A 22,867-nucleotide genomic window follows, 5' to 3' on the forward strand; every position below is an offset into this window, starting at 1 on the left:
GCAGCTTAGGAAGACAAGTTGTGGCCAAACAAAGACTCTGTAGCTGTGGTTACTCAAAACTGAGATTAAATGTAATTTGATTTACGCTCATAAAAAATCCTAAACTGTTTGATTCTCATGCAGAAAAGGAGTGATTGGGAGAATGAGTGAACATTGTTCAACTTTGACCAGTTTTTTAGGAAATATTGTGGAGATCAGAAAAACTGTCCTATCACCTTAAACACTGCTGTGTCAGGATTGTAGTCTTGTGTGGGTGAAGACCTTACAGTCACTCCCCAGTCTTACAGTTTAGTCTTTTGTGGGGAGTGACGAGGTCAGAATCTGGACTTCAGATATCAACTCAGCATGTTTTACCTTTATATAATCATCAGTTTCATATGAGTTTACTGACTGAACTCTGGTCTCTTCTTATTTGATTGTGTTTTCATGGCTTCCAGACAGATCCACATCAGGAGTTTGATCACCTCATTTCAGCAGAAACCTGACAATGAAGGTAAGTCGTACTGAAACATCACTCCATAAAGGTGCTTTTACCATATGCAGAGGGAAACAGTCCTGTCTCTGTATCACACAGAGAGAGGCTGGGACACACAGTAGACCAGTTTGCAGTGGGGACAGTTGATTATTTGCCTGGTGTGGCTACAGGCACTGAGGGCTGCTGGTGACTCTAACAATGCTGCTGTCTGACTTGGTGCACTGAGATTTGACTGCAGCTATAGAGGACTGTTATATTTACTCAACGCTTGAGTCAGAAAAGCAAACACACTTTATGGTTTACACACAGTTTAATTCAGATGATAATCTAACTGGTCTACTGATGTTTCTTTTATACTGTTCAACTTGTTTGTATGAGCTGTAGCTATATTTGCTCTGTGGAGAAAGCCCAGGTTTACCACAATGACTCTAGATGAGTCCTGCTGCTTTCATGTTTGCTAATCTTCTCAGAAAGATTCCTGAACCTTTCTCAGTCTGTTTCTGTATGGTCCCTCAGTCCTCAGTTTTCCCACATCATGCCACGAAACTAGAAGTCAACATGATAAAAATGCAAAGGATTCAAACCTTACTCCAAGTCTAGATGACGACATCTCCTCTGTTCCAGATGATTCCACTCATCATCATCCTCTTTGCTCCGCTGTTGATCAGCGGTGGTGAGCTCATCCACCCGATGGACTGCAGCGACATCCATAAAGAAGACAAGAGCAAACCCAGTGGAGTGTACACCATCTATCCTGTTGGAGACAGGTCTGCTGTCCAGGTACACTTCACCTGTCTGGGACACATCTGGTTTCATGTTTAGATGATAAAGATGTTGGTTCTGAGATGAGTCGTCACCATGTGAAGACACTGATCGTCTCTGACAGCAACACAGTCAACAAGCACAGATACAAGTGGAGATAGTTTTTAGCATCAGCAGCAGTAGTAGTACAGGTTGTAGTACATTTGGATGTAGATTCAGCTGAAGGATCACATTAACTAATGAATGTGTTTGTGTGTAGGTGTACTGTGACATGGAGTCAGTCGGAGGAGGGTGGACGGTGAGTACTTCATCAAGTCACAGCTGAGTGGTTTTCAGTACAAACACTTCCTGTTGGACTGTCACAATAAATCACATACCTGTAAAAACACTGTTTTGGAAACATGACCTGTCCCCCAGGTGTTCCAGAGGAGGATGGACGGCTCAGTGAACTTCTACAGGCCCTGGGACCAGTACAAGTTCGGCTTTGGTAGCGCTACTGGAGAGTACTGGCTCGGTGAGAAACTGATCCAAACAGTCATGAGACTACATGAAACTCAGTGTGATAAAATACAAATATAAAACTCTACTGTGTAAGTCCAGAAACAGGACTGTGACAAAGTTTGTAACTCAAGTCTTCACATCAGTTTCTTTCATCAATCTCAGTGACAAAGAAGGTTTCAATTGAATTATGGACAGATCTCAACAAAATGTTAATCTGTATTCAGTTTGTAAATGTGTGTGTGTGCAGGTCTTAAAAACATCCACTCCCTGACAAATGAGAGAAAGAGCGAGCTGCTGGTCGACATGGAGGACTTTGATGGAAAGAAAGTGTTTGCTCGGTACTCCTCGTTCTCTGTTGGTACAGAATGTGACGGATACAAACTGCAAGTGTCTGGATTCATCAATGGAGGGGCGGGTGAGTTAAAAGGAGAAGTTAGAGCAGATTGTACCTGTAGTGGTTCAGTGAGGGCAGATCAGCTGGAAATGTCTCTGACTCTGTGGTTACATTAACATAAACAACATAAAGACTGCAGCAGACCACAGTGAAACATTCAGAGAGAGAAATGTCAGTCCCACTGTTTTCTAATATCACTGGACTTGAAAGTCTCATCATCATCTCTAATGCACAAGGAAAATAAAACCTGTTTATAAAACTAAAATGCAAAAGTTTGAAGTTGTTGAGAAGATCAGATCAGTCTGTAAAAACTATGGAAAAAAAAAACCTCTTGTACAATGAACACTAATAGTTAACATCCATGCTAACTGTGTGCAACAAAGTTCTGTACTGAACATGATCATTTCAGGAACACTGAAAGCAGCTGGGAGTAGAATTATTTCTGTGATAGAGCCACTTAGAGTGAAAATGTTTCAGTCCTACACATGAGGATCTTTCAGCTGGGCTTTAGTATCTGATCTGAGCTCAGACTCTGACGTCTAGAAGCTGAGTTGTTGAAGCAGCTCTGAGAGCTGCAGTAGTAACAGCAAGAACAGGACCTAATAATAAAGTGGTAGCATAGCAGCCAGTAGTCCTAGTACTATTGGTATCATCATTAGTAATGTAGTGTGATTATACACCTGTGTTTCTGTAGGAGACTCCCTGAGTTATCATAGTGGACAGAAGTTCTCCACCTTTGACAAAGACCAGGACACTTGGTCAGGGAACTGTGCCAAAATCTACCTGGGGGCGTTCTGGTACAACATCTGTCACCATACAAACCCCAACGGTGTTTATCGTTGGGGGGCTGATGGCACTATCCACGCTGTTGGAGTGGAGTGGAAGCTTTGGAAGGGTCATGACTACTCCCTGAAGACCATCAGCATGAAGATCCGTCCTGTGCAGTAAATCTCCAGGACCAGCAGAATATCAGATGTTGATCTCTTTCTCTCTTTTCTCTCATCTCTGGTGTAATCTCACATAATCAGTAGAATCAAACAGACACATAGACTCTGATCAGATGCTAATAGCTGCATTAACTTCCAACAGTTTGTTGGAAGTTAATGCAGTTTCAACACAACCTTTGGTGGAGGTTTGAACCTTAATGTGAATCATTATCTGCTGGACAATGACAATAAATCAGAAGCAAAGCAAAAAGATGATGAGACCTGATGTCCTCACTTTGTCCTCTGTGTCTCTCTGTCTGGTTCTCTGTTCCTTTACCTCCTGATGACACATTGCTGCCCTCTACTGGTCACACTGACAAACTACAACTCTGCTTTCTTTATATAATACAGATATTAATATTGTGAGAGGTATGAATTCTAGTATTAATAGTTATTGTAATGTCAGTACTCTCTAAACATACACTCGGTTACAAAGCCAAATTCAGAAATAGGATTTGTGTTTATCTGTGTTTCCTCACACTCACAGAATGTAATGTACAGATGTATTAGTGAACTGTTATAAAGTTTATAATGAAGCTAAGTCTTTGTACTCTGTCCAGTCTTGAGACAGACTTTTCTCTTTGTCACAGTTTCTTACTGGTTTCCAGCATCATTTATTAACTATTATCACTGAAAAAAAGAGAGTTTAGAAACAGTTTCTACAGAAGTCCTCTGTAGAAAATTCACTGTATTTGTCACATGGTCACCAAAGGTGATGAATTTAGTGTAACTTAAAACTGAAAACAGTCCAAGAAATTTGAACCAAACAAAGGATTTCAGTTGTGTTGTTATTTTTCACAGTCATTCTGAGACTTTCTCAGATCAGAGCAACACAGTGGTGAGATGGTGGCTTGCTTTAGGACGTGTGTGTTGTCTCTGTTTATGTTTAATTGATGCTCAGTGTGGAAGAGTGAGTAAACTTACATCCACAATGTCAATGAAACTAATACCAATGGAGTCTATGAGGCTCCTTCTCCTCAAGTGTAGTTAATGTGTTTAATGTTATTAATATTATTAATGTCATTGAATTCTAATAATATCCAGTTATATCCTGGGATTAAAGTCAGAATTCTGAGATGAATCTGAGATTAATCAGATGCGTCTAAACACCACAGGAGCTAAAGTTAGATCACATTAAAACGAGGAAGTGCAACCTTTGTAAATAAACATGGTCTTTGAGAGCTGCAGTGCAGGTGCCCGGGTCAGGTAACTGCTGCTGCCTGTGCCTGTCCAAAGTCACCAATGATCATCAGAGAGAGACTGGACTGTCTCATGTACGGACGATGATGAAGATCCTGTGATCGGGTCAAAAGCTCAGATACAAACAAGTAAGTGGACCTTTCCAAAGACAAGATTTATTGTGACTTTATCACTTGTACAATCTGTTTGATCTGTAATCACCGATCAGAATCTATAATCTATAATCTATAATGTGACGCTCAGGTGGTGACCTTTGGAGCAAGGGGACGTCTCTTCACTCTGGACTGTTTATCAGTTAGATTACAGCTGAACTGCTCTGCTCAGCTGTAAAACACACCTGGGATCAGTCAACACAAGCTGAAGGTGAGTAGCGTCATGTTGTCTTCATGCAGATTCTGACCCGTCTGAACTCTGTTGATTGGTGTCCGGACTCAGGGTTGTTTCCTCTGTGATTACCCAGAGTCCAGATATTCTGTTGGAAGCTGCTTCTCTGTGTTTCACTGGAGTTTATTGGACATTAGCAGCACAGATGTTAGAACTGATGTGTCAGAATCATCCAGAGTTCTGAGTCCAGTTTGATTTCACGTGTTCAGTGTTGGTGATGGACGTCTGCTTCTGTAATGATCCATGTGTTCAGGTGTTGATTCAGTCTCTCTCAGGAAACTGATCAGTTACCAATCAATCACTGATCAATAAACAGATTCAATCAGTCAGTTCTGATTCTGACTTGGCTTTGGATGAACTCAGTAACCATGCCGACGGGTTTATCTGTTCTGAATTTGCTACAGCTGGTTCTCATAGCATCAGCAGCTGGGGATCATGGGTATTGTAGTATTTCAGTTGAAATGAGTAATATCAACACATCACCTGTGTTTCAGGAGACTCACCTCTGTGTCTGTGATCAGTAAAGTGTCTGTGTTGACAGACAGCATGGCGGGCAGGAAGTCGGTGTGCTGCGGTGTTTCTGCTCTGGAGGCCACGCTGGCCGTCCTGTTCGTCCTGATGACGGCTGTGTGTGTGACGCTGATCACACTGATGGCTACCTGGAAAACACACACAGGTAACAACACACACACACACACACACACACACACACACACAGACTGCATATTTACATCAGAGAGTAGAAACTTCAGTATCAGTCTGCTGACGTGTCGTACAGTCTGATAAATCTACTGTTTGACTGGGTCCTTCATCATGAACTCACTCTGTAGTTTATTCTGATTCAGTCCCACACACAGTTTAGTGGTGGATTAATCTGCTGTGGAAAATAGTCCCCATCAAATGCTTTACATATGGATGGGATGAGCGGCTGTTGGAAAAATCTGGCTTTTCATGAAGTTGAATAATTGTGATATTTCATGAGATGAATTTGTAACTATTATGATTTAAAACCACATTACCATCTTCACCACAAAACAACAAATATGAAGTGCTGTGTTGAACAGTTCAGCTTTCTCTACTTTATTCTACAGACAGTGTGTAGGAACATTATATTGCTTGTGCTACAGTTGGTCTCACTACAGATACAGATATGATTCATATATGGAAGTATCTGTTTATCATGTGTCCCATCATTTGGTTTTAGGGCTAAGCATCCTGTGAATACTGCATATCAGATGTTTTGACACATTACAGTCTGTGATGATATGATGCTCAATAACTGCCCTGCATGTATGTTTTTAAAAGGAAAGGTTTCGAACAGCTTATCTGAACAGAGAAGCCTATCTACTGGTTGACTGCGTCACTTTGTTTTAGCCTCACGCTGCTTTATCACTGCACGATACAGCTGCCTGGTGAAGTGTTTGAGCTGAGAGAGCATTGTCAACTGTGAGACCTTATATAAACAGATGTGTGCCTCTCCAAATCATGTCCAGTCAGTGGAATTTACCACAGATAAAAAAATTCTGTTTTCACTTTGTCATCACCGGGAATTGATTGTAGGTTTGTGAGGGACAAAATTTATTTAAATGATTGTAGATTAAATGTCGCCATTTTCCTTTTTGTGACAACTGCCATTCATGGTGTTCATCTGTGTTCTTTTTTTCTTCTTTCTCTCTAACTGCTCATCCAAATAACTTCATAGTCTACATTTAACTTCATCAGGTCCTCAGTAAAAGACCTGCCAAGTTTGAAGCTGGTGGGATGAACAGTTGTGGAGAAAATTGAAAGACATACAGAGATTCCTCCATTTAATGGTAGATTTGGTTGATGTTTTATTCAAAAATAATCTACAGTAAGTAGAGAGTGAGCAGCTGTTTCAGGACATTACTGAGCCTTTTCAAAATGAAATGATGTATTTGTGAGGTGTTTTTAAAGGTTGACATTGGAGGTCTGAAGTAGGAGTGACGTCAACTCTGAGGTGATCACGTTCCAGTTGAGAAGTCAGGGAAACATGGCCGCTCACAGAACCTTTACAGCTGCTCTTTCAGAGAACGTCTAACACATCTGCTCCACCTGAACAACACCTCAGCTGTTAATGTTAGATTTTAGTGGTGCAGTCCTTTAAAATCAGCAGTTACCGATCTCTGTTCTCCTGTCAGGTCCAGATCCAACCCTTCATCCCAGTCCAGAGTCAACCAGTCCAGATCCAACCCTTCGTCCCAGTCCAGAGTCAACCAGTCCTCCTCAGAATAAACCTTACCTGATCGGAGTGGGCAGAGCCGACTGCACTGGGCCCCCTGCCGAAATCCCTCTGGTCAGTACCAAAACACTCACCACGCTCACTGATGCTGCGTTCAAGGCCTCCTGTCGCGCTGCCTCTTCCATTTTCAGAAGTCATGAGTCCAACTCATGGTGTGTTCAAAGGGTTAAGTGTTTAACCACTGCTCTGTATAAGTCTTTAAGGTATATCCAACCGTCCATGTAGAGACGATAGTAGAGACAGCACATACATTGGAGACACAAAACAACTTTTGCATAATATGAGTTTGGATTTAAAAATTAAATTCTTCATTTGTCATCTCTCATTGATCTACCCTGTGCCCTGTAATGTATAATACCCATACATCTGAAGAGAGGTGCAGTGGAGCAGTGTAGTTTTACTTTTACATATTTTGTCAACCTGGACCTAAACAGCAGCTCACTGAGGAGTTAAGTAAGTAACTTTTGATCTGCAGGGAATCAAACTCCAAAGTTCCTGTCTGAATGGGAGTGTTCGGACTGATAATCTTTATGGTTCCTCTGCTGAAATCTGAGATATCAAACTCAGTCAGAGGACCTTAAACCCTCAGGTTTACATTACTGAATGAACTGCGGGAGGAAACACACAATCTGCTCAGGGACGTTTTTAGCAGCAGCTAGCTCACAGATGCTAACAAGCACAGAACCCTGGTAGATATCTGATCCCTGCTTTTATCTTCAACTTAAAACAGGAAGTTAGTTATTGTAGGTTGCCCTTTTTATCAACACCATCAACAGCTCATACCTGATTGGTTTATCACAATCAGAGTTGTATCTGAACACAAAGACATGAAACACAGATTTTTACATTCAGTATGACTTCTACTCTCTGGGGAAACTGTCCATTGACAGCCAGCGTCCATAAATCATGGACAGCAGTTAAAGACTGTTGGTACAAACACTGGATCAAATGAACAAACCCAGGTTGAGTCCAGCTGTTTCTGGTACCAGATTACCAACTCTCTCAGATCATCCTCCTGTACAGCTAAACACTGGATTAGGTTTTGAGGCTCAGAGTTCTGGATCTGGTGCAGTTAGGCCCACGTTTGTGTTGAGTGTTGGCAGCAAGGACTGGACCAGTGTATGTCGGCCTGTTCTGGGGTGTCAAACCAGACCTGAGTCTGAACCAGACTCTGTGTTCTTCTTAGATTTGATCCGTTTAGTTTTGATGTGAGCACATTAAAGAACTTTACCTGACAGATCTACATCAAACCAAAACCTGCAGAATCTGATCCAGAACCACGACTTATGAGGTGTGACAGGGATGGGCAGTATGACTGTCATAGAACAGGTGAATAATGGAACTGGAACTGAGGGTATGTGATGAAGATTTAACTCATGTCCTCTGAAATTCCTCCTCATGTGCTGCTGCCACTCATTTTTACTTCTCAGGACTTTATTCTTCTTCTTCTACTGATGAGTGATGAGGCTTTACTTCCTGTAATTGATCCCAAAGTCCGGACCATCTAAAAACAGAAGAACTGAATCATGGTTGAGTTTGATCCAGTCCATTTGTGTGTGTGTGTGTGTGTGTGTGTGTGTGTGTGTGTTTAGATGGGTTATGCCAACCCTCAGCAGACGGCTGCAGGTATACACACTCGCCTGTACAGCCGAGCCTTCATCATCGATGACGGGAAGCGGAGAGTCGTGTTCGTCACCGCCGATGTAGGAATGATATCACAGAGGCTACGACTGGAGGTGGACACACACACACACACACACACACACACACACAGTTCATGTAATCCAGTGGTAGAAAATGTATTTAGATCCTTTATATATTAAAAGTACAAATACCACAGTGTTAAAGTACTCTATTACATGTAACAGAGTATTGAAGTGCTGGTGTACTGTAACTCTGTGTGCTCAGGTTCTGAAGGCGCTGCAGGTGAAGTACGGGGATCTGTACCGGCAGGATAACGTGGTTCTGAGTGGGACTCACACTCACTGTGGACCGGCCGGATATTTCCAGTACACTCTGTTCATGATCAGCAGTAAAGGTTACATCAAGGCGTCGATGGAGCCGCTGGTCAACGGCATCGTCAAGGTGTGTGTGTGGACTGGTTTATATTCAGTGACCTGACAACCTCATGAAACAACAAATATTCCATCAAATCATCATCAGTTAGAATCACACTCAGTCATCTCTACATCTATATGTTTGTGTGAGCTACAGCAACTTCCTGTTTGATGGTGAATCATTGAAAGCTTTCGTGCTCATATCAAAAGCTTTGAAATTTATCATTGCGGTGTTCTTTACTCTCACCACACTGGAATTCATCTGCTAAAGTTTCTGGGAGGTTTTGTTGAAGTTTTTGCTTGGAAACGACAAAAACTGCAGTAAATTTTAAATGGCCGACTTCCTGTTGGTTCCAATGGGCTTCTTTGTTACGTCAGGGGATGTCGTGCACGTAGGTGAAACAATTTGAAGCCATTTTGCCACATCCAGACACAAAACCAGTAAAAAAAAAAATGTAAATGTTTCATGAGTTTTCGAGCATCTTTAACAAATAAAGAGCAGGAGACGACTCGCTGGAAAAAACAAACATGTCCAGGCTGCGTTAATGTTTGTTCAGATGTAGATTTCTCAGACGCACAACCAGAGCAACAAAAACATTAGAACCAAGAAACAAGGTTATAAACGAGGAAGTGATCACAGTGAAGCAGATTCAACACACACCAGGTCACAGGCTGTTTAAGTTGCTGCAGTGGAGAAGCAGTGAAATGTGGCTGTGTGGCGACCGAGTGGCAGCTGCAGGAAACTACAACAGCAGAGGCTCCGCTCTGCATTTCACCAGCCGGTGGGTAGCTCAGGGGCCTCGGAGAATACACCACTCCTAGAAAATACAATGAGCCGGTGGGTAGTTCAGGGGCATGTGTGCTGCCACTTCTTCATGCGTCCTGCCTAACTTCATGCAGCAGTTTCAGCTGTCGAAGATAAGTCAGTTAAAATTTCCCAGAGCATAGACATAACCTGCAGTGTAATGAAGATGGGATGATTTTGTTTCCAGAGTATAGCCATAGCCCATCCCTGTGTGACTCCTGTGTTGACGCCCTCTCTCCTCCTCCATGACGATTATTATTGTAAACCTTGTTTTCCAGAGTATAGACATAGCCCATCGAAGCATGAAGCCAGGCCGGATTTACAGGAACAGAGGAGAGCTAGACGACAGCAGCCTGAACAGAAGCCCTCACTCCTACCTGAACAACCCTGAGGACGAGAGACAGAGGTACACAGTGACACACACACAGAGAGAGAGAGAGAGAGAGAGAGAGAGAGAGAGGTGTAAGGACAGTATTGATCAGTATTGTTATTGATTCCCTCAGGTATAAGTGGAACACAGATAAACAGGTGCTGGTACTGAAGTTCACTGATCTGGACGGAGACGGGATCGGTATGCTCAGGTAAAAACACACATAACCATCCTTCACTCATATCAATCAATCGATCAATAATTGATCGATTGATTTTTTTTATATTAATGGCTGTATGATAAAGAAATAAACTGAACAAGGTCTGACTCTGTCCCTCCTCACAGCTGGTTTGCCGTCCACGCCGTCAGCATGAATTACACCAACCGCATGGTGAGCAGCGACAACATGGGCTACGCCTCCTACCTGCTGGAGCAGGACAAGAACCCCGGAGAGCTACCTGGACAGGTGAGGGGGCCAGCTGACACATACATGCTGCAAACTGGCATTCAGCGTTATGTGGTGAGTCCTGAGAGGTGGTGTGTGTGTGTGTGTGTGTGTGTGTGTGTGTGTGTGTGTGTGTGTGTGTGTGTGTGTGTGTGTGTTGTATCTCAGGGAGGTTTTGTGGCAGGTTTCTCGTCCAGTAACCTCGGCGACGTCAGTCCAAACACCAGAGGACCTCACTGTGTGAACACCGGGCTGCCCTGCGACTACCTGAACAGCTCCTGTCCTGTAGGAGGGGTAGGTACACACACACACACACACACACACACACACACACACACAGTATAATCAGACAGTAAACAGGAGGTGTGTGTGTCCGTCAGACCAAGATGTGTCAGGCGTTTGGACCAGGAGACGACATGTTCGACAGCACAAGGATCATCGGACACAACGTCTACAGGAAGGCCAAGGTAGTGTCTCTTCTGTTTGTCCTGATTGAGGTTTTTAAATGTAGATAAAGTTTCTCTCAAGTGAGAGCTGTCGACAGTGAGTAAAGAAACAGTAGAACACAGTAAACAAAGAGTTATGACTGTGCTGAATGAGAAGTCCCCACAGTAATAGTTGTGTTTACTACATTATGGGAACACCAGTTTGTTCGGTTCACACAGTGCATTGTGGGGACAAAAACTACGTCCCCCATAAAGTACACTTTTTATTACAAGGCTATGACTCTGGTTTTAGTTCAAAGTCTATAGAGCTCCAGGCGTCACGTGACTTGGTTTGTTTACACCGCCATGTTGGCAAGAAGAGCCTGAGCCTGACTTCAATCCGTCAGAGTTCACTTCAGACTTTAAATCCACAGAAACTGAACAGACCTGCAGACGTCTACAACCTGATCGACTTTACCTCGTCCAACAAGTTAGAATCCACACCACAATACACAGGTCTGAAACGGCTTTTATGAAAACAGAAATCTTAATAAAAGCAGTAAAATAAACAAGATCTTAAAGTGAAGAAGTGTGAAGAAGAAGTGATTCTTTACGTGATATGAAATGATCACTACAGAATCTGTTTCCTGCTGGTTCCCATTGCTCTGTTTTCTTCTAGCTCGTTTTATGACAGTTATCCATTTCTGTCGTCTTTCAGAATCTTTGGGGGTCTGATAAAATGCTCTCCCCTTTTTCTGTCCCTGACTGTCCACCACTTTTATAAAAACAACAGGCAAAGAGATGAGTTAGCTGCTAGCAGTGATGTGCCTGGCAGTAATCTGAACGGTGCACTTTCCTGCCAATATGGTGGTGTTTTGATTTCAACTGTTGCATGCTGGGATTGTGTGACATCAACTCCAGGAGCTCTACAGTTACACTGTGAGTCGACACAGATGTGCATTTGTGTTGCTGCCCCCTGCAGGAGCTGTACGCAAACGCAGCAGAGGAGGTGACCGGTTTCCTTCACTCTGCTCATCAATGGGTCAACATGACGGACGTTACTGTTCAGATCAACAGCACGCACACGGTCAGACACACACACACACAAACACAGGGCTCATGGGAAATGGTTCATTAACAGCTGCAAAAAAAACAGAAATGAAACAAAGTGAAATAATCTCTTTCTTTCACAGCATCCATGCTTGTTTTCCCCTGAAACTTTAGTCCAACAGAGTTTGATTTTACTTTGTTGTTTGTTTGTGTGTGTGTGTGTGTGTGTGTGTGTGTGTGTGTGTGTGTGTGTGTGTCAGGTCAGAACATGTAAACCAGCCCTGGGTCACAGTTTTGCAGCAGGAACAACAGATGGAGGAGGAGACCTCAACTTTACTCAGGGTGACTCTACTGTGACTTTACTCACACGCTGCTGTTACTCCACTGTTACTCTACTGCTCCTGGTCTGAACTCAGAGAAATCTCTCTGTCTCTGTCTCTGTCTCTGTCTCTCTCTCTCTCTCTGTCTCTCTCTGTGAAGGTGCTGTGGACGGCGACCCGTTCTGGGACGGGATCAGAGACGCTCTCCTGGGCGAGCCATCCAATCAGACACAGGAATGCCATCATCCCAAACCAATCCTGTTCAGCACAGGGGAGGTGAGGTTTAACAACAGATACACAAACTTCAAATTAAAACATCTGATCTACAGATGATCTTCTTCTTCCCTGTAAACGAGACCGAGGCAGTCACATCAAGATATTCAGTTCAGTCAGAATACAGCCTGATGGTCTGGAATAATTAAATGATCCCTCTTAAAGGGATGAGGTCCTTGTTAATCCAGTTGTTAGCCGATGCTAAGACAGACACCAAACAGAGGGAGCAACAGTAAACAACAAAATGAGCAGGTCTGTGACTTCAGGACGACCTGAAGTTAGTCATGTGTTACTGTTTGTTAACACACTGCGGTTGTGTGTGTGTGTGTGCAGATGAACTGGCCTCTGCCCTGGCATCCTCAGATCATCGATGTTCAGATCATCACCATCGGATCTGTAGCTGTCGTAGCTGTTCCTGGAGAGATGACGTAACAACACTGCACTAACACAGGGCTGCTCATAATCTTACTGCTGATGACACCGTTAACACTGATAACACTGGCACTGATACTGATACAGAGCTACAGGGATGAAGTCACTTGGCTTCTATCAACAAACACGTAAAAGCTTCAAACATCAGGAGTGGGGGATTTACTGACCCATTTTATGTCCCAGAATCAAACCTGAAAATGTCTTGAGCTTGTGTTAAAACCACAGACCTTATTTCAGACATTTAACCAGAAACACACTGACTCTGGGACGAGAGAACAGGAAGTGCTAACATGCTAACATGCTAACTGACTTCCTGGTTTTAGGCTCCGTCCTGCAGCTCTGTATTCTGCTGACAATTAACATTCAACCCCTGATGATGGTGTTTGTGTGGTGTGAACATACTGACCCAGTTGCTTTGCTCTTCACGTTAACAGCACCATGTCAGGGAGGAGATTAAGAGAAGCTGTTAAACAGGTGAGAAACAGCACAAACATCAGCGTCACCAAACACCTGAAACATGTCAGTGATATCAGTGTGTGTTTATTTCAGGAGCTGGAGTCGGAGGGGACGTTCAGGGACACGGAGGTGGTGATCGCCGGCCTCAGTAATGTGTACACTCACTACATCACCACCTATGAAGAGTACCAGGTACACAACAGCTAAGGCTCATGGGTGTTGTAGTACTTAGAGCCATGAACGGAAACAACCTAAACCTACTGCACAGTCAACAAGTAGCAGAAAGAGCGAGAGCAGAGGGAAACTTCGGATTTATTTCTTGTGTTTTTCAGGTGCAGCGGTACGAAGGAGCCTCCACCATCTACGGTCCGCACACGCTCAGTGCCTACCTGCACAAGTACCGAGGTCTGGCCAGAGCCATCGCACAGGTGTTTTAAACGTTTCCCCACAATATGAGCATAATCTCACAGCTTGGATGTAAATTATCATATGTTAGCTTCTACAACAACGTGATATATTTACCTGTAAATTAAAACATGAAAGACTGAGCCAAACTCAGCCTAAACAAACTATATATAAAAATAATTAGGTGATTAAAATGCTGTAAAACACAGATTTCCACAAATCACACTTCTTGTGCTAACACACACAAATCTGAACACACAGACATGAAACATGAATTATTAGATTTAATGCAACTGACACTTCCTGATGATGATGATTATCTCTGATGTCTGTCATCAAATAAATGTCTATAAATTCTCTTAGAAATCACAGAAAAAAAGATGCTCCTTCAAACTGCAGAACATTCAGAATCTTCCTGTTTTTAACTTTTCGTCTGAGGAAACATGGTTCCTGTTTACATCCCCTGAAGCATTATGGGAGCTGTTGTTCCAAGACATAAACCAAATTAAAACTAAAACAGACAATAATAACCAGACTGATAAAATCTAGAAAGTCTCATTATGCTTCTTGTGTTACTGGAACACTAGCAGTGACAGCATGTACGACTGTTTTTGTGTTTTCAGGACAAAGTGTCAGAGTTGCCAGCTGGTCCTGAGCCTCCCTTCTTTACCAAGAATCTCTTCAGTCTGCTGCCTGCAGCAGCTGTTGACAGAAAACCAGAGAACACCAGCTTTGGAGACGTCCTGCAGCAGGTTTACCCCGTCTATAGACAGGTAGGACACATGTTCACTCATCTCAAATCTGAAGTTTATCTACAATCATGTCTCTGTAACTAAATGAATGAATGACACCATATTAAGTAGCAACAGCATATGAACTGTACGGCTGCTGACAACATCGTTTTAACCTGAGGAAGCAACTAAAGAAGATGTTATCTGACTGACTGACTTTCTACCTAATAAACAATGAGGAGAGATAAAAGACTCTTTTGCTGGGTTTCACAGTCACTCCGGTTATTCTGCTGAAAACTACCAAAACCTACGGGGAAAACAAAACCACTGTCCACTGTGTGTTTTGGTTGATCAGTGGCAGATGTACTTCTTTTATGCAGTAAATGGAGCCTTTTATTTTTCTGGGAAAAATCACACCAGGTTCATAGGCTCAAAGGGAACTAATTTTAACTTAACGATGGTGTCATGACTCTACAGCCATTACACTGTGCAGTCAACATTTACTTCATAATTATACGTTCAAACTAAAAAGTTGTCTTTTGCTACTTGATTCCCTGCTAAGTGAGTCTGGAAGATCCGACACTATGCTGATGACACTGTTTTCTTGTGTTTTTCAGGGTGATGTTGTCTCTGTCACATTCGTAGCAGGAAACCCCAGGCACTCCGGAGACATTGTAAGACCCAAAAAACGGCTTCTTTGTTGATTTGTTGTCTGTTGCTTCACTTCCTGTTTGCGTCTTGGCTCCCTAACATCATCCATCTTGATGTCTGTTGCAGAGAGATAAAACTTTTGTTACTGTGGAGATTCATGATAACAGAACAGAAACCTGGGAGGTTGTGCACACTGATGCGTCATGGGAGACCAGGTAGGTTAGTGTGTAGCGTGTAGTGTGCTCTATGTAGTGTAGGAAGTATTCAGATCTTTTACTTAAGTACTAATACCACACTGCAAAAATACTCTGTTACAAGTCAATGTAAAAGTGTGAGTGTGATCAGGAACTAGTGCTCTCAACTAGCTAAAACTAAATCAAAAACCAGGTGCCAGGTGTAATCTCAATCTTTTTACTTCAGTTGTCTTTGAGGATATTGTTTGACGTTTCTTGCTGCAGGTTTCACTGGCTGCAGGGATCAAACCGACAGAGTAACGCTACCGTCGAGTGGCACATTCCCCTGTCGGCCCCCAGCGGCTCCTACAGGATCAAACACTTTGGACACTACAAACAGATGAAAGGCCTGCGACCAGTCATCACACCATATGAAGGCACAACTGACGTCTTCAGAGTCACTGCCAGCTTTTATTATCAGTGACATCACCGGTCCCTGATCATTAAGGAACAGAAATCCCAAGACCATCGACTCAAACTAACTCTCTGGGACTTTATGCAAGAACCCATTCCAGCAGGAGCGGGTTTAGACTCTTTGAAATGGGGCTCTCAGACTGGGGCACAGATTTAAAGATGGAGGGCAGTCCCAGTTCTATTCAGTGATGAAATCTACATTACTACATTACATTAGCTACGTTGTTTAATCAAAGAAATAAATGGCTGCCTAAAAACAACCTCTAATATAAAATGATTTTGCTTCTCATTGTAGTTGTTTTCTGTTTCTTTATGGACATTTTGTGTCTTTTTGTGGTTGTGTTTTGTCTCTGGTTGTTACATGAGACTCTGGTTGTCGTTTCTTTGTAATCGGATTAAATGCTATAAACCTAAATGTTAGCTGCAAGTAGAGAAATTCAGTTATTCTAATAACTTGGTATTGAGTTTATTGTTAAACAATATTTTAAAGTCCTGCAAACATTTTCATGTTAGGTCCATTAACAGTGTTAATAAGTATAAACGTTTGTTCATAAACATGTGAGTACAGATCTTACATACTGACGCTGTAACGCAGGGGCAAACAAATGGCTTGGCCCCTCAATTCAAAATTTTAGAAGTAAACACATTTTAATATATTATCAACAAAATGAATGTGTTACAATTTAACGCGATTAATCTCAGTAGTTTAAAATTCCGCTGAAAGAAACAAGTTGAACATCTCATCTCTGTATCCCGTTTTTCTGCCGCTGTTGGCGTGTGTCGTCATTGGTCGCGTCATGTGTCGTCACCGGTCATGACACCGGAGACACGAAGCCGGAAGCAGATTTAAACCAGCGTCTGAACCGTCGCCTCTGTTTGTCAGAAACTGTGAGAAACTGAATCAGTGAAGAAGCCCGGATGTTAAAACAAACTGTGGAGCTGCTGTTTGTCGAGCATGAATGAGGCTGAATACACCTGCGAAGGTAAGGTGAACGAGCGAAGAAGCTGCCGGCCAGTGTTAGCGTTAGCAGCGAGCATTAGCATTAGCCTTCTTTTGTAAAAACTTGTTTTGATCTTATTTCCATTTTCAGAGGTTTTTATCTCGTGGGTCAGAGTGTGTGTGTGTTTCCCTGACATGACAACGTGGTGAAAACAACGAGCTCCTGAGTCTGTTTAAATCTCTGCTGTGTTTGTTTACAGTCACGTTACGGACATTTTATCGGTTTATATCGGCCTGTCGTGTCGGTGTCACCGGTTTGTGTCTGTGGTCATGTTGTATTCTCCTGCTTTACACCTGGATGTCAGCGTTAGTATGAGCCTTGTCTTTCAAAAAATAAAATAATAATAATAAATATCTTCACTTCAGTTTGATTGTACATGATCAGAAACTCTTAATTAAGTGTTTGTGCTAGATACACTAGATGACACTGTAAAAAAAAACAATATCTAATTCTACAAGTGTGTTAATTTGAACTATTGGTCAGAGAGTGATATTAAAAAGATCTTTACAGCTTTGTAAATGTGGTTGTTATTCATTAAATGAAAACAGCACAAAACAAAGACATTTTAAATGTGTGTTAATAAGAAGAAGGTTGAAATGTGAAATAATGATTCTGTATGTGAGCGTCTGTGGTGGAAGAAATACTCTGACTTTTTACTGTATAAGTATAAACAACACAAGTTAAAATCCTGCATTCAAATAGTAACTGATAGTGTTTATTGTTGTGCAGTTCAATTAGTTGATAGACAAACAATCAATAATCATTTGACTTTTCCCCAAATATTTGTTGTCATTGGTTCTTCAGGAGGTGATGACAGTCAACTGTTGATTTTCTGAAACAGCCTCTAATGTTTGTTAAATGTTGTAGTTCAGCTGTAATGTTGAATATTTCTCTGTGTTTTCATGGTTAAACTGTTGATGAGAAATAGGTAGTAGTGTATTGATCATTTCTCTTTGTATGTTTCTCTTTGATTTCCTCCAGGTTTCACCACTTCGTTCACAACATGAGACGCAGAGACTTTGTCCATAATCTCTGAGGCATTGTCCGCGATCACAGAGACGTAGTCCACGATGAGTCCAGGACAGAGGCCTCCAGGTAATTCACAAACAGCTTTACATCAACTGTCCAACACAGAGCACTGACATTAAACTGTTCATGTTCAGTATTGAATATATTGGAAAAGTATAATCATAAAAATAATTGATCATTTTCCTTTGTATGTTTCTCTTTGATTTCCTCCAGGTGTCACCAAATCGTCAACGACATCGTCCACGATCGCAGAGACATGGTCCATCATCGGAGAGACATTGTTGAGGATGAGGGAGACATCGTCCACGATCGGAGACATTGTCCATGACTCATGGTGACTTGGTCCCCGATTAGTCGGCATTGCCGGCGTTCAGAGACATTGTAGATGATCGCAGAGACTTTGTCCATAATCTCAGAGACATTGTCCGCGATCGCAGAGTCTTTGTGCAATGAAGACGTTCTGTGAGACCAGGACAGAGGCCTCCAGGTAATTCCCAAACAGCTTTACATCAACTGTCCAACACACAGCACTGACATTAGACTGTTTATATTCAGTAGTCAGTATATCAGAAAAATTTAATAAAAGAAGTAATCTGCAATATAAAAAATAATGTATAAGTAACCTGTATTAATAGAAGTAATGTAAAAGTAATTAGCAACATCAGAAGTAGTATGAAATAATTCACAGTATTAAGACATCAAAAACTGTCAAAAAAGTCATAATGTAGTAAGACATTTAAAAAAGTCATAGTATGATGTCTAGACCGTACTCGGCATCTGGCGACAGTGGCAAGAAAAAACATTCTTTAAGAGGCAGAAACCTTGAACAGAATCAGACTCAGGGTGGGCGGCCATCTCCCTCAACCACAACCACTCAACCAGAGTGGTATAGTGAAGTATCAAAAATGTTGTGGAAATATCATAGTATAGTAAGGCAAGACAACGTCTTAGTATGATAAGGCATAAACATGTTTTGTTAAATGCTCTAGTTCAGCTGTAATGTTGAATATTTCTCTGTGTTTTCATGGTTAAACTGTTGATGAGTAGGTAGTAGAGTACTGATCATTTTCTTTTGTATGCGTCTCTTAGATTTCCTCCAAGTGTCAGCACTTCATCCATGACATCGTCTATGATCGCCGAGACGACGTCTTCGATCGGAGAGACATTGTTGAGGATGAGGGAGACATCGTCCGTGATCGGAGACATTGTCCATGACTCGTGGTGACCTGGTCCCCGATAAGTCGGCATTGCCGGCGTTCAGAGAGACATTGTCGATGATCGCAGAGACTTTGTCCATAATCTCAGAGACATTGTCCGCGATCGCAGAGACGTCGTCCATGATCGGAGAGAGTCTACGTGCAATGAAGAAGTTCTTTGAGAACAGGACAGAGGCCTCAAGGTAATTAACAGCTTTACATCAAGTGAGGCCTCAAAAACTGTCACAGTAAGGTGTCAAAATGATTTGTGAAATGTTGTGGTTGAGCTGTAATGTTAGATATTTCTCTGTGTTTTCATGGTTAAACTGTTGATGAGAAATAGGTAGTAGTATATTGATCATTTTCCTTTGTATGTTTCTCTTTGATTTCCTCCAGCTGTCAGCACTTCGTCCATGACATCGTCTCGAGACGTCGTCCTCGATCGGAGAGACATTGTTGAGGATGAGGGAGACATCGTCCGTGATCGGAGACATTGTCCATGACTCGTGGTGACTTGGTCCCCGATAAGTCGGCATTGCCGGCGTTCATGGAGACATTGTCGATGATCGCAGAGACTTTGTCCATAATCTCAGAGACCTTGTCCGCGATTGCAGAGACGTCGTTCACGATCGCAGAGACATGGTCCATGATCGGAGAGACATTGTTGAGGATGAGGGAGACATCGTCCATGATCAGAGACATTGTCCACGATCGCAGAAACCTTGTTAAAGACGAGAGAGACATTGTCCCATGCTTCGCGGAGCTCTGCGCAAGAATCGGTAGAGACACTGTGGTTCCTCGATTCGACGGCATGACCGCGTTCATGGAGACATTGTCGTTGATCTCAGAGACATTGTCTGCGATCACAGAGACATTGTTCATGATCACAGAGACTTTGTCCATAATCTCAGAGACATTGTCCGCGATCGCAGAGACGTAGTCCACGATCACAGAGAGTCTTCGTACAATGAAGAAGTTCTTTGAGACCAGGACAGAGGCCTCCAGGTAATTCACAAACAGCTTTACATCAACTGTCCAACACAGAGCACTGACATTAAACTGTTTATGTTCAGTATTTGATCTTCAGTCCAAATTGTTCATTATTTGTCAAAAATAGACTTAATTCACGAATGAATTTATTTACATAGTTCATGTAAGAACAGTTCAAAGAAAAGGAGGAATTTAAGGATAAAATGAAAATATCAAAACACGTTGTTGTATAGTACGGCATAAAAAAGTTTTGTTAAGTGTTCTGGTTCAACTGTAATGTTGAATAATTATCTGTTTTCGTGGTTAAGCTGTTGATGAGGAATAGGTAGTAAGAGTACTGATCATTTTCTTTTGTATGCGTCTCTTAGATTTCCTCCAAGTGTCAGCACTTCATCCATGACATCGTCTCGAGATGTCGTCCTCGATCGGAGAGACATTGTTGAGGATGAGGGAGACATCGTCCGTGATCGGAGACATTGTCCATGACTCGTGGTGACTTGGTCCCCGATAAGTCGGCATTGCCGGCGTTCAGAGAGACATTGTCGATGATCGCAGAGACTTTGTCCATAATCTCAGAGACATTGTCCGCGATCGCAGAGACGTCGTCCATGATCGGAGAGCGTCTACGTGCAATGAAGAAGTTCTTTGAGAGCAGGACAGAGGCCTCAAGGTAATTAACAGCTTTACATCAAGTGAGGCCTCAAAAACTGTCACAGTAAGGTGTCAAAATGATTTGTGAAATGTTGTGGTTGAGCTGTAATGTTAGATATTTCTCTGTGTTTTCATGGTTAAACCGTTGATGAGAAATAGGTAGTAGTATATTGATCATTTTCCTTTGTATGTTTCTCTTTGATTTCCTCCAGCTGTCAGCACTTCGTCCATGACATCGTCTCGAGACGTCGTCCTCGATCGGAGAGACATTGTTGAGGATGAGGGAGACATCGTCCGTGATCGGAGACATTGTCCATGACTCGTGGTGACTTGGTCCCCGATAAGTCGGCATTGCCGGCGTTCAGAGAGACATTGTCGATGATCGCAGAGACTTTGTCCATAATCTCAGAGACATTGTCCGCGATTGCAGAGACATCGTTCACGATCGCAGAGACATGGTCCATGATCGGAGAGACATTGTTGAGGATGAGGGAGACATCGTCCATGATCAGAGACATTGTCCACGATCGCAGAAACCTTGTTAAAGACGAGAGAGACATTGTCCCATGCTTCGCGGAGCTCTGGTGTCAAAAATCATCAAAAAATGACAGTATAGTCAGGCATCAAAAATCATCAAAAAATGACATAGTATAGTTAGGTATCAAAAATGGTTAAAAAATGTCATAGTATATTAAGGTGTCAAAAACCATCAAAAAATGTCATAGTATAGTAAGGCATCAAAAATGGTCAAAAAATGACATAGTATAGTGAGGCATCAAAAGTTATTTAAAAAATGTCATGGTATAGTAAGGTGTCAAAAATGGTCAAAAAAATGTCATAGTATAGTAAGGCATCAAAATCATCAAAAAATGACAGTATAGTAAGGCAATCAAAAATCATCAAAAAAATTACATAGTATAGTAAGGCATCAAAAATGGTCAGAAAATGTCATAGTATAGTAAGGTGTCAAAAATGGTCAAAAAATGTCATAGTATAGTAAGGCGTCAAAATGGTCAAAAAATGTCATAGTATAGTAAGGTGTCAAAAATCATCAAAAAATGACATAGTATAGTAAGGCATCAAAATCATCAAAAAATGTCATAGTATAGTAAGGTGTCAAAAACCATCAAAAAATGTCATATAAGACATCAAAATGTCATAGTATGTATGGCATCAAAAATGGTCAAAAATGTCATAGTATAGTAAGGTGTCAAAAACCATCAGAAAATGTCATAGTATATCTAAGGCGTCAAAAATGTCATAGTATAGTAAGGCGTCAAAAATGGTCCAAAAATGTCATAGTATAGTAAGGTGTCAAAAATGGTCCAAAAATGTCATAGTATAGTAAGGCGATCAAAAATCGATCCAAAAATGTCATAGTATAGTAAGGCGTCAAAAATGGTCAAAAATGTCATAGTATAGTAAGGCATCAAAAATGGTTAAAAATGTCATAGTATAGTAAGGCGTCAAAAATGGTTAAAAAATGTCATAGTATAGTAAGGTGTCAAAAATGGCATCAAAAAATGTCATAGTATAGTAAGGCTGTCAAAATGTTAAAAAATGTCATAGTATATTAAGGTGTCAAAATGGTCAAAAATGTCATAGTATTAGGTCAAAATGGTTCAGTCATAGAAGTACGTCAAAATAGAATTGAAAGTATAGTGAGGTGTCAAAAAGGTCAAAAAATGTCATAGTATTCTAAGGTGTCAAAAAATCATCCAAAAAAATGACATAGTATAGTAAGGCTATCAAAAACCATCAAAAAATGTCATAGTATAGTAAAGTGTCAAAAACATCAAAAAAATGTCATAGTATAGTAAGTGTCAAAAAATCATGTATAGTAAGGGTCAAAATGGTAAAAAATGTCATAGTATAGTAAGTGTCAAAAATGGTTAAAAAATGTCATAGTATAGTAAGGTGTCAAAAATGGTTAAAAAATGTCATAGTATAGTAAGGTGTCAAAACATCAAA

The 22,867-nt window shown here is 41.6% G+C and overlaps 2 protein-coding genes and 1 long non-coding RNA gene across 5 annotated transcripts; all 3 read left to right on the top strand.

The window, feature by feature from the left end:
• Positions 1-472: 472 nt before the first annotated feature.
• On the top strand, positions 473-3,329 carry LOC108886126 (microfibril-associated glycoprotein 4). Its single transcript, XM_018680798.2, has 6 exons — positions 473-493; positions 1,100-1,255; positions 1,497-1,535; positions 1,655-1,751; positions 1,986-2,153; positions 2,827-3,329. The coding sequence occupies exons 1-6, from the start codon at positions 488-490 to the stop codon at positions 3,078-3,080; spliced, it is 720 nt and encodes a 239-aa protein (XP_018536314.1). The 5' UTR covers positions 473-487; the 3' UTR covers positions 3,081-3,329.
• Positions 3,330-4,346: 1,017 nt separating this feature from the next.
• Positions 4,347-16,318, top strand: asah2 (N-acylsphingosine amidohydrolase 2). 3 transcript variants are annotated; one of them, XM_018680799.2, is made up of 22 exons: positions 4,347-4,446; positions 4,562-4,681; positions 5,197-5,378; positions 6,862-7,016; positions 8,555-8,698; positions 8,871-9,047; positions 10,103-10,230; positions 10,328-10,405; positions 10,540-10,660; positions 10,808-10,933; positions 11,020-11,106; positions 12,047-12,151; positions 12,375-12,456; positions 12,595-12,710; positions 13,041-13,135; positions 13,574-13,613; positions 13,689-13,787; positions 13,928-14,023; positions 14,624-14,773; positions 15,349-15,405; positions 15,509-15,597; positions 15,841-16,318. In XM_018680799.2, exons 3-22 carry the CDS (start codon positions 5,249-5,251, stop codon positions 16,037-16,039), a joined length of 2,274 nt encoding a protein of 757 aa, XP_018536315.1. In that variant the 5' UTR covers positions 4,347-4,446; positions 4,562-4,681; positions 5,197-5,248; the 3' UTR covers positions 16,040-16,318. The 3 variants fall into 3 exon arrangements, with proteins under 3 accessions (XP_018536315.1, XP_018536317.1, XP_018536318.1); XM_018680801.2 differs by having other exon boundaries at positions 5,200-5,378; XM_018680802.2 differs by having other exon boundaries at positions 5,244-5,378.
• Positions 16,319-16,940: 622 nt separating this feature from the next.
• LOC127139297 (uncharacterized) lies at positions 16,941-19,245 on the top strand. Its single transcript, XR_007809467.1, has 4 exons — positions 16,941-17,012; positions 18,012-18,125; positions 18,273-18,546; positions 19,149-19,245. It is a non-coding gene; the product is annotated as an uncharacterized LOC127139297 (long non-coding RNA).
• Positions 19,246-22,867: the final 3,622 nt, after the last annotated feature.

Source organism: Lates calcarifer, unplaced genomic scaffold, assembly GCF_001640805.2.
Source record: "Lates calcarifer isolate ASB-BC8 unplaced genomic scaffold, TLL_Latcal_v3 _unitig_1092_quiver_764, whole genome shotgun sequence".
Lineage (NCBI taxonomy): Eukaryota > Metazoa > Chordata > Actinopteri > Centropomidae > Lates > Lates calcarifer.

Coding starts and splice junctions, on each gene's coding strand:
- LOC108886126 (XM_018680798.2), top strand. Junction 1,256..1,496: donor GAGACAGGTCTGCTGTCCAG/GTACACTTCACC, acceptor GTTTGTGTGTAG/GTGTACTGTGACATGGAGTC. Junction 1,752..1,985: donor TACTGGAGAGTACTGGCTCG/GTGAGAAACTGA, acceptor GTGTGTGTGCAG/GTCTTAAAAACATCCACTCC.
- asah2 (XM_018680799.2), top strand. CDS start 5,249: ATGGCGGGCAGGAAGTCGGTGTGCTGCGGTGTTTCTGCTCTGGAGGCC. Junction 12,457..12,594: donor AGACCTCAACTTTACTCAGG/GTGACTCTACTG, acceptor CTCTCTGTGAAG/GTGCTGTGGACGGCGACCCG. Junction 13,788..13,927: donor CCACCTATGAAGAGTACCAG/GTACACAACAGC, acceptor TGTGTTTTTCAG/GTGCAGCGGTACGAAGGAGC.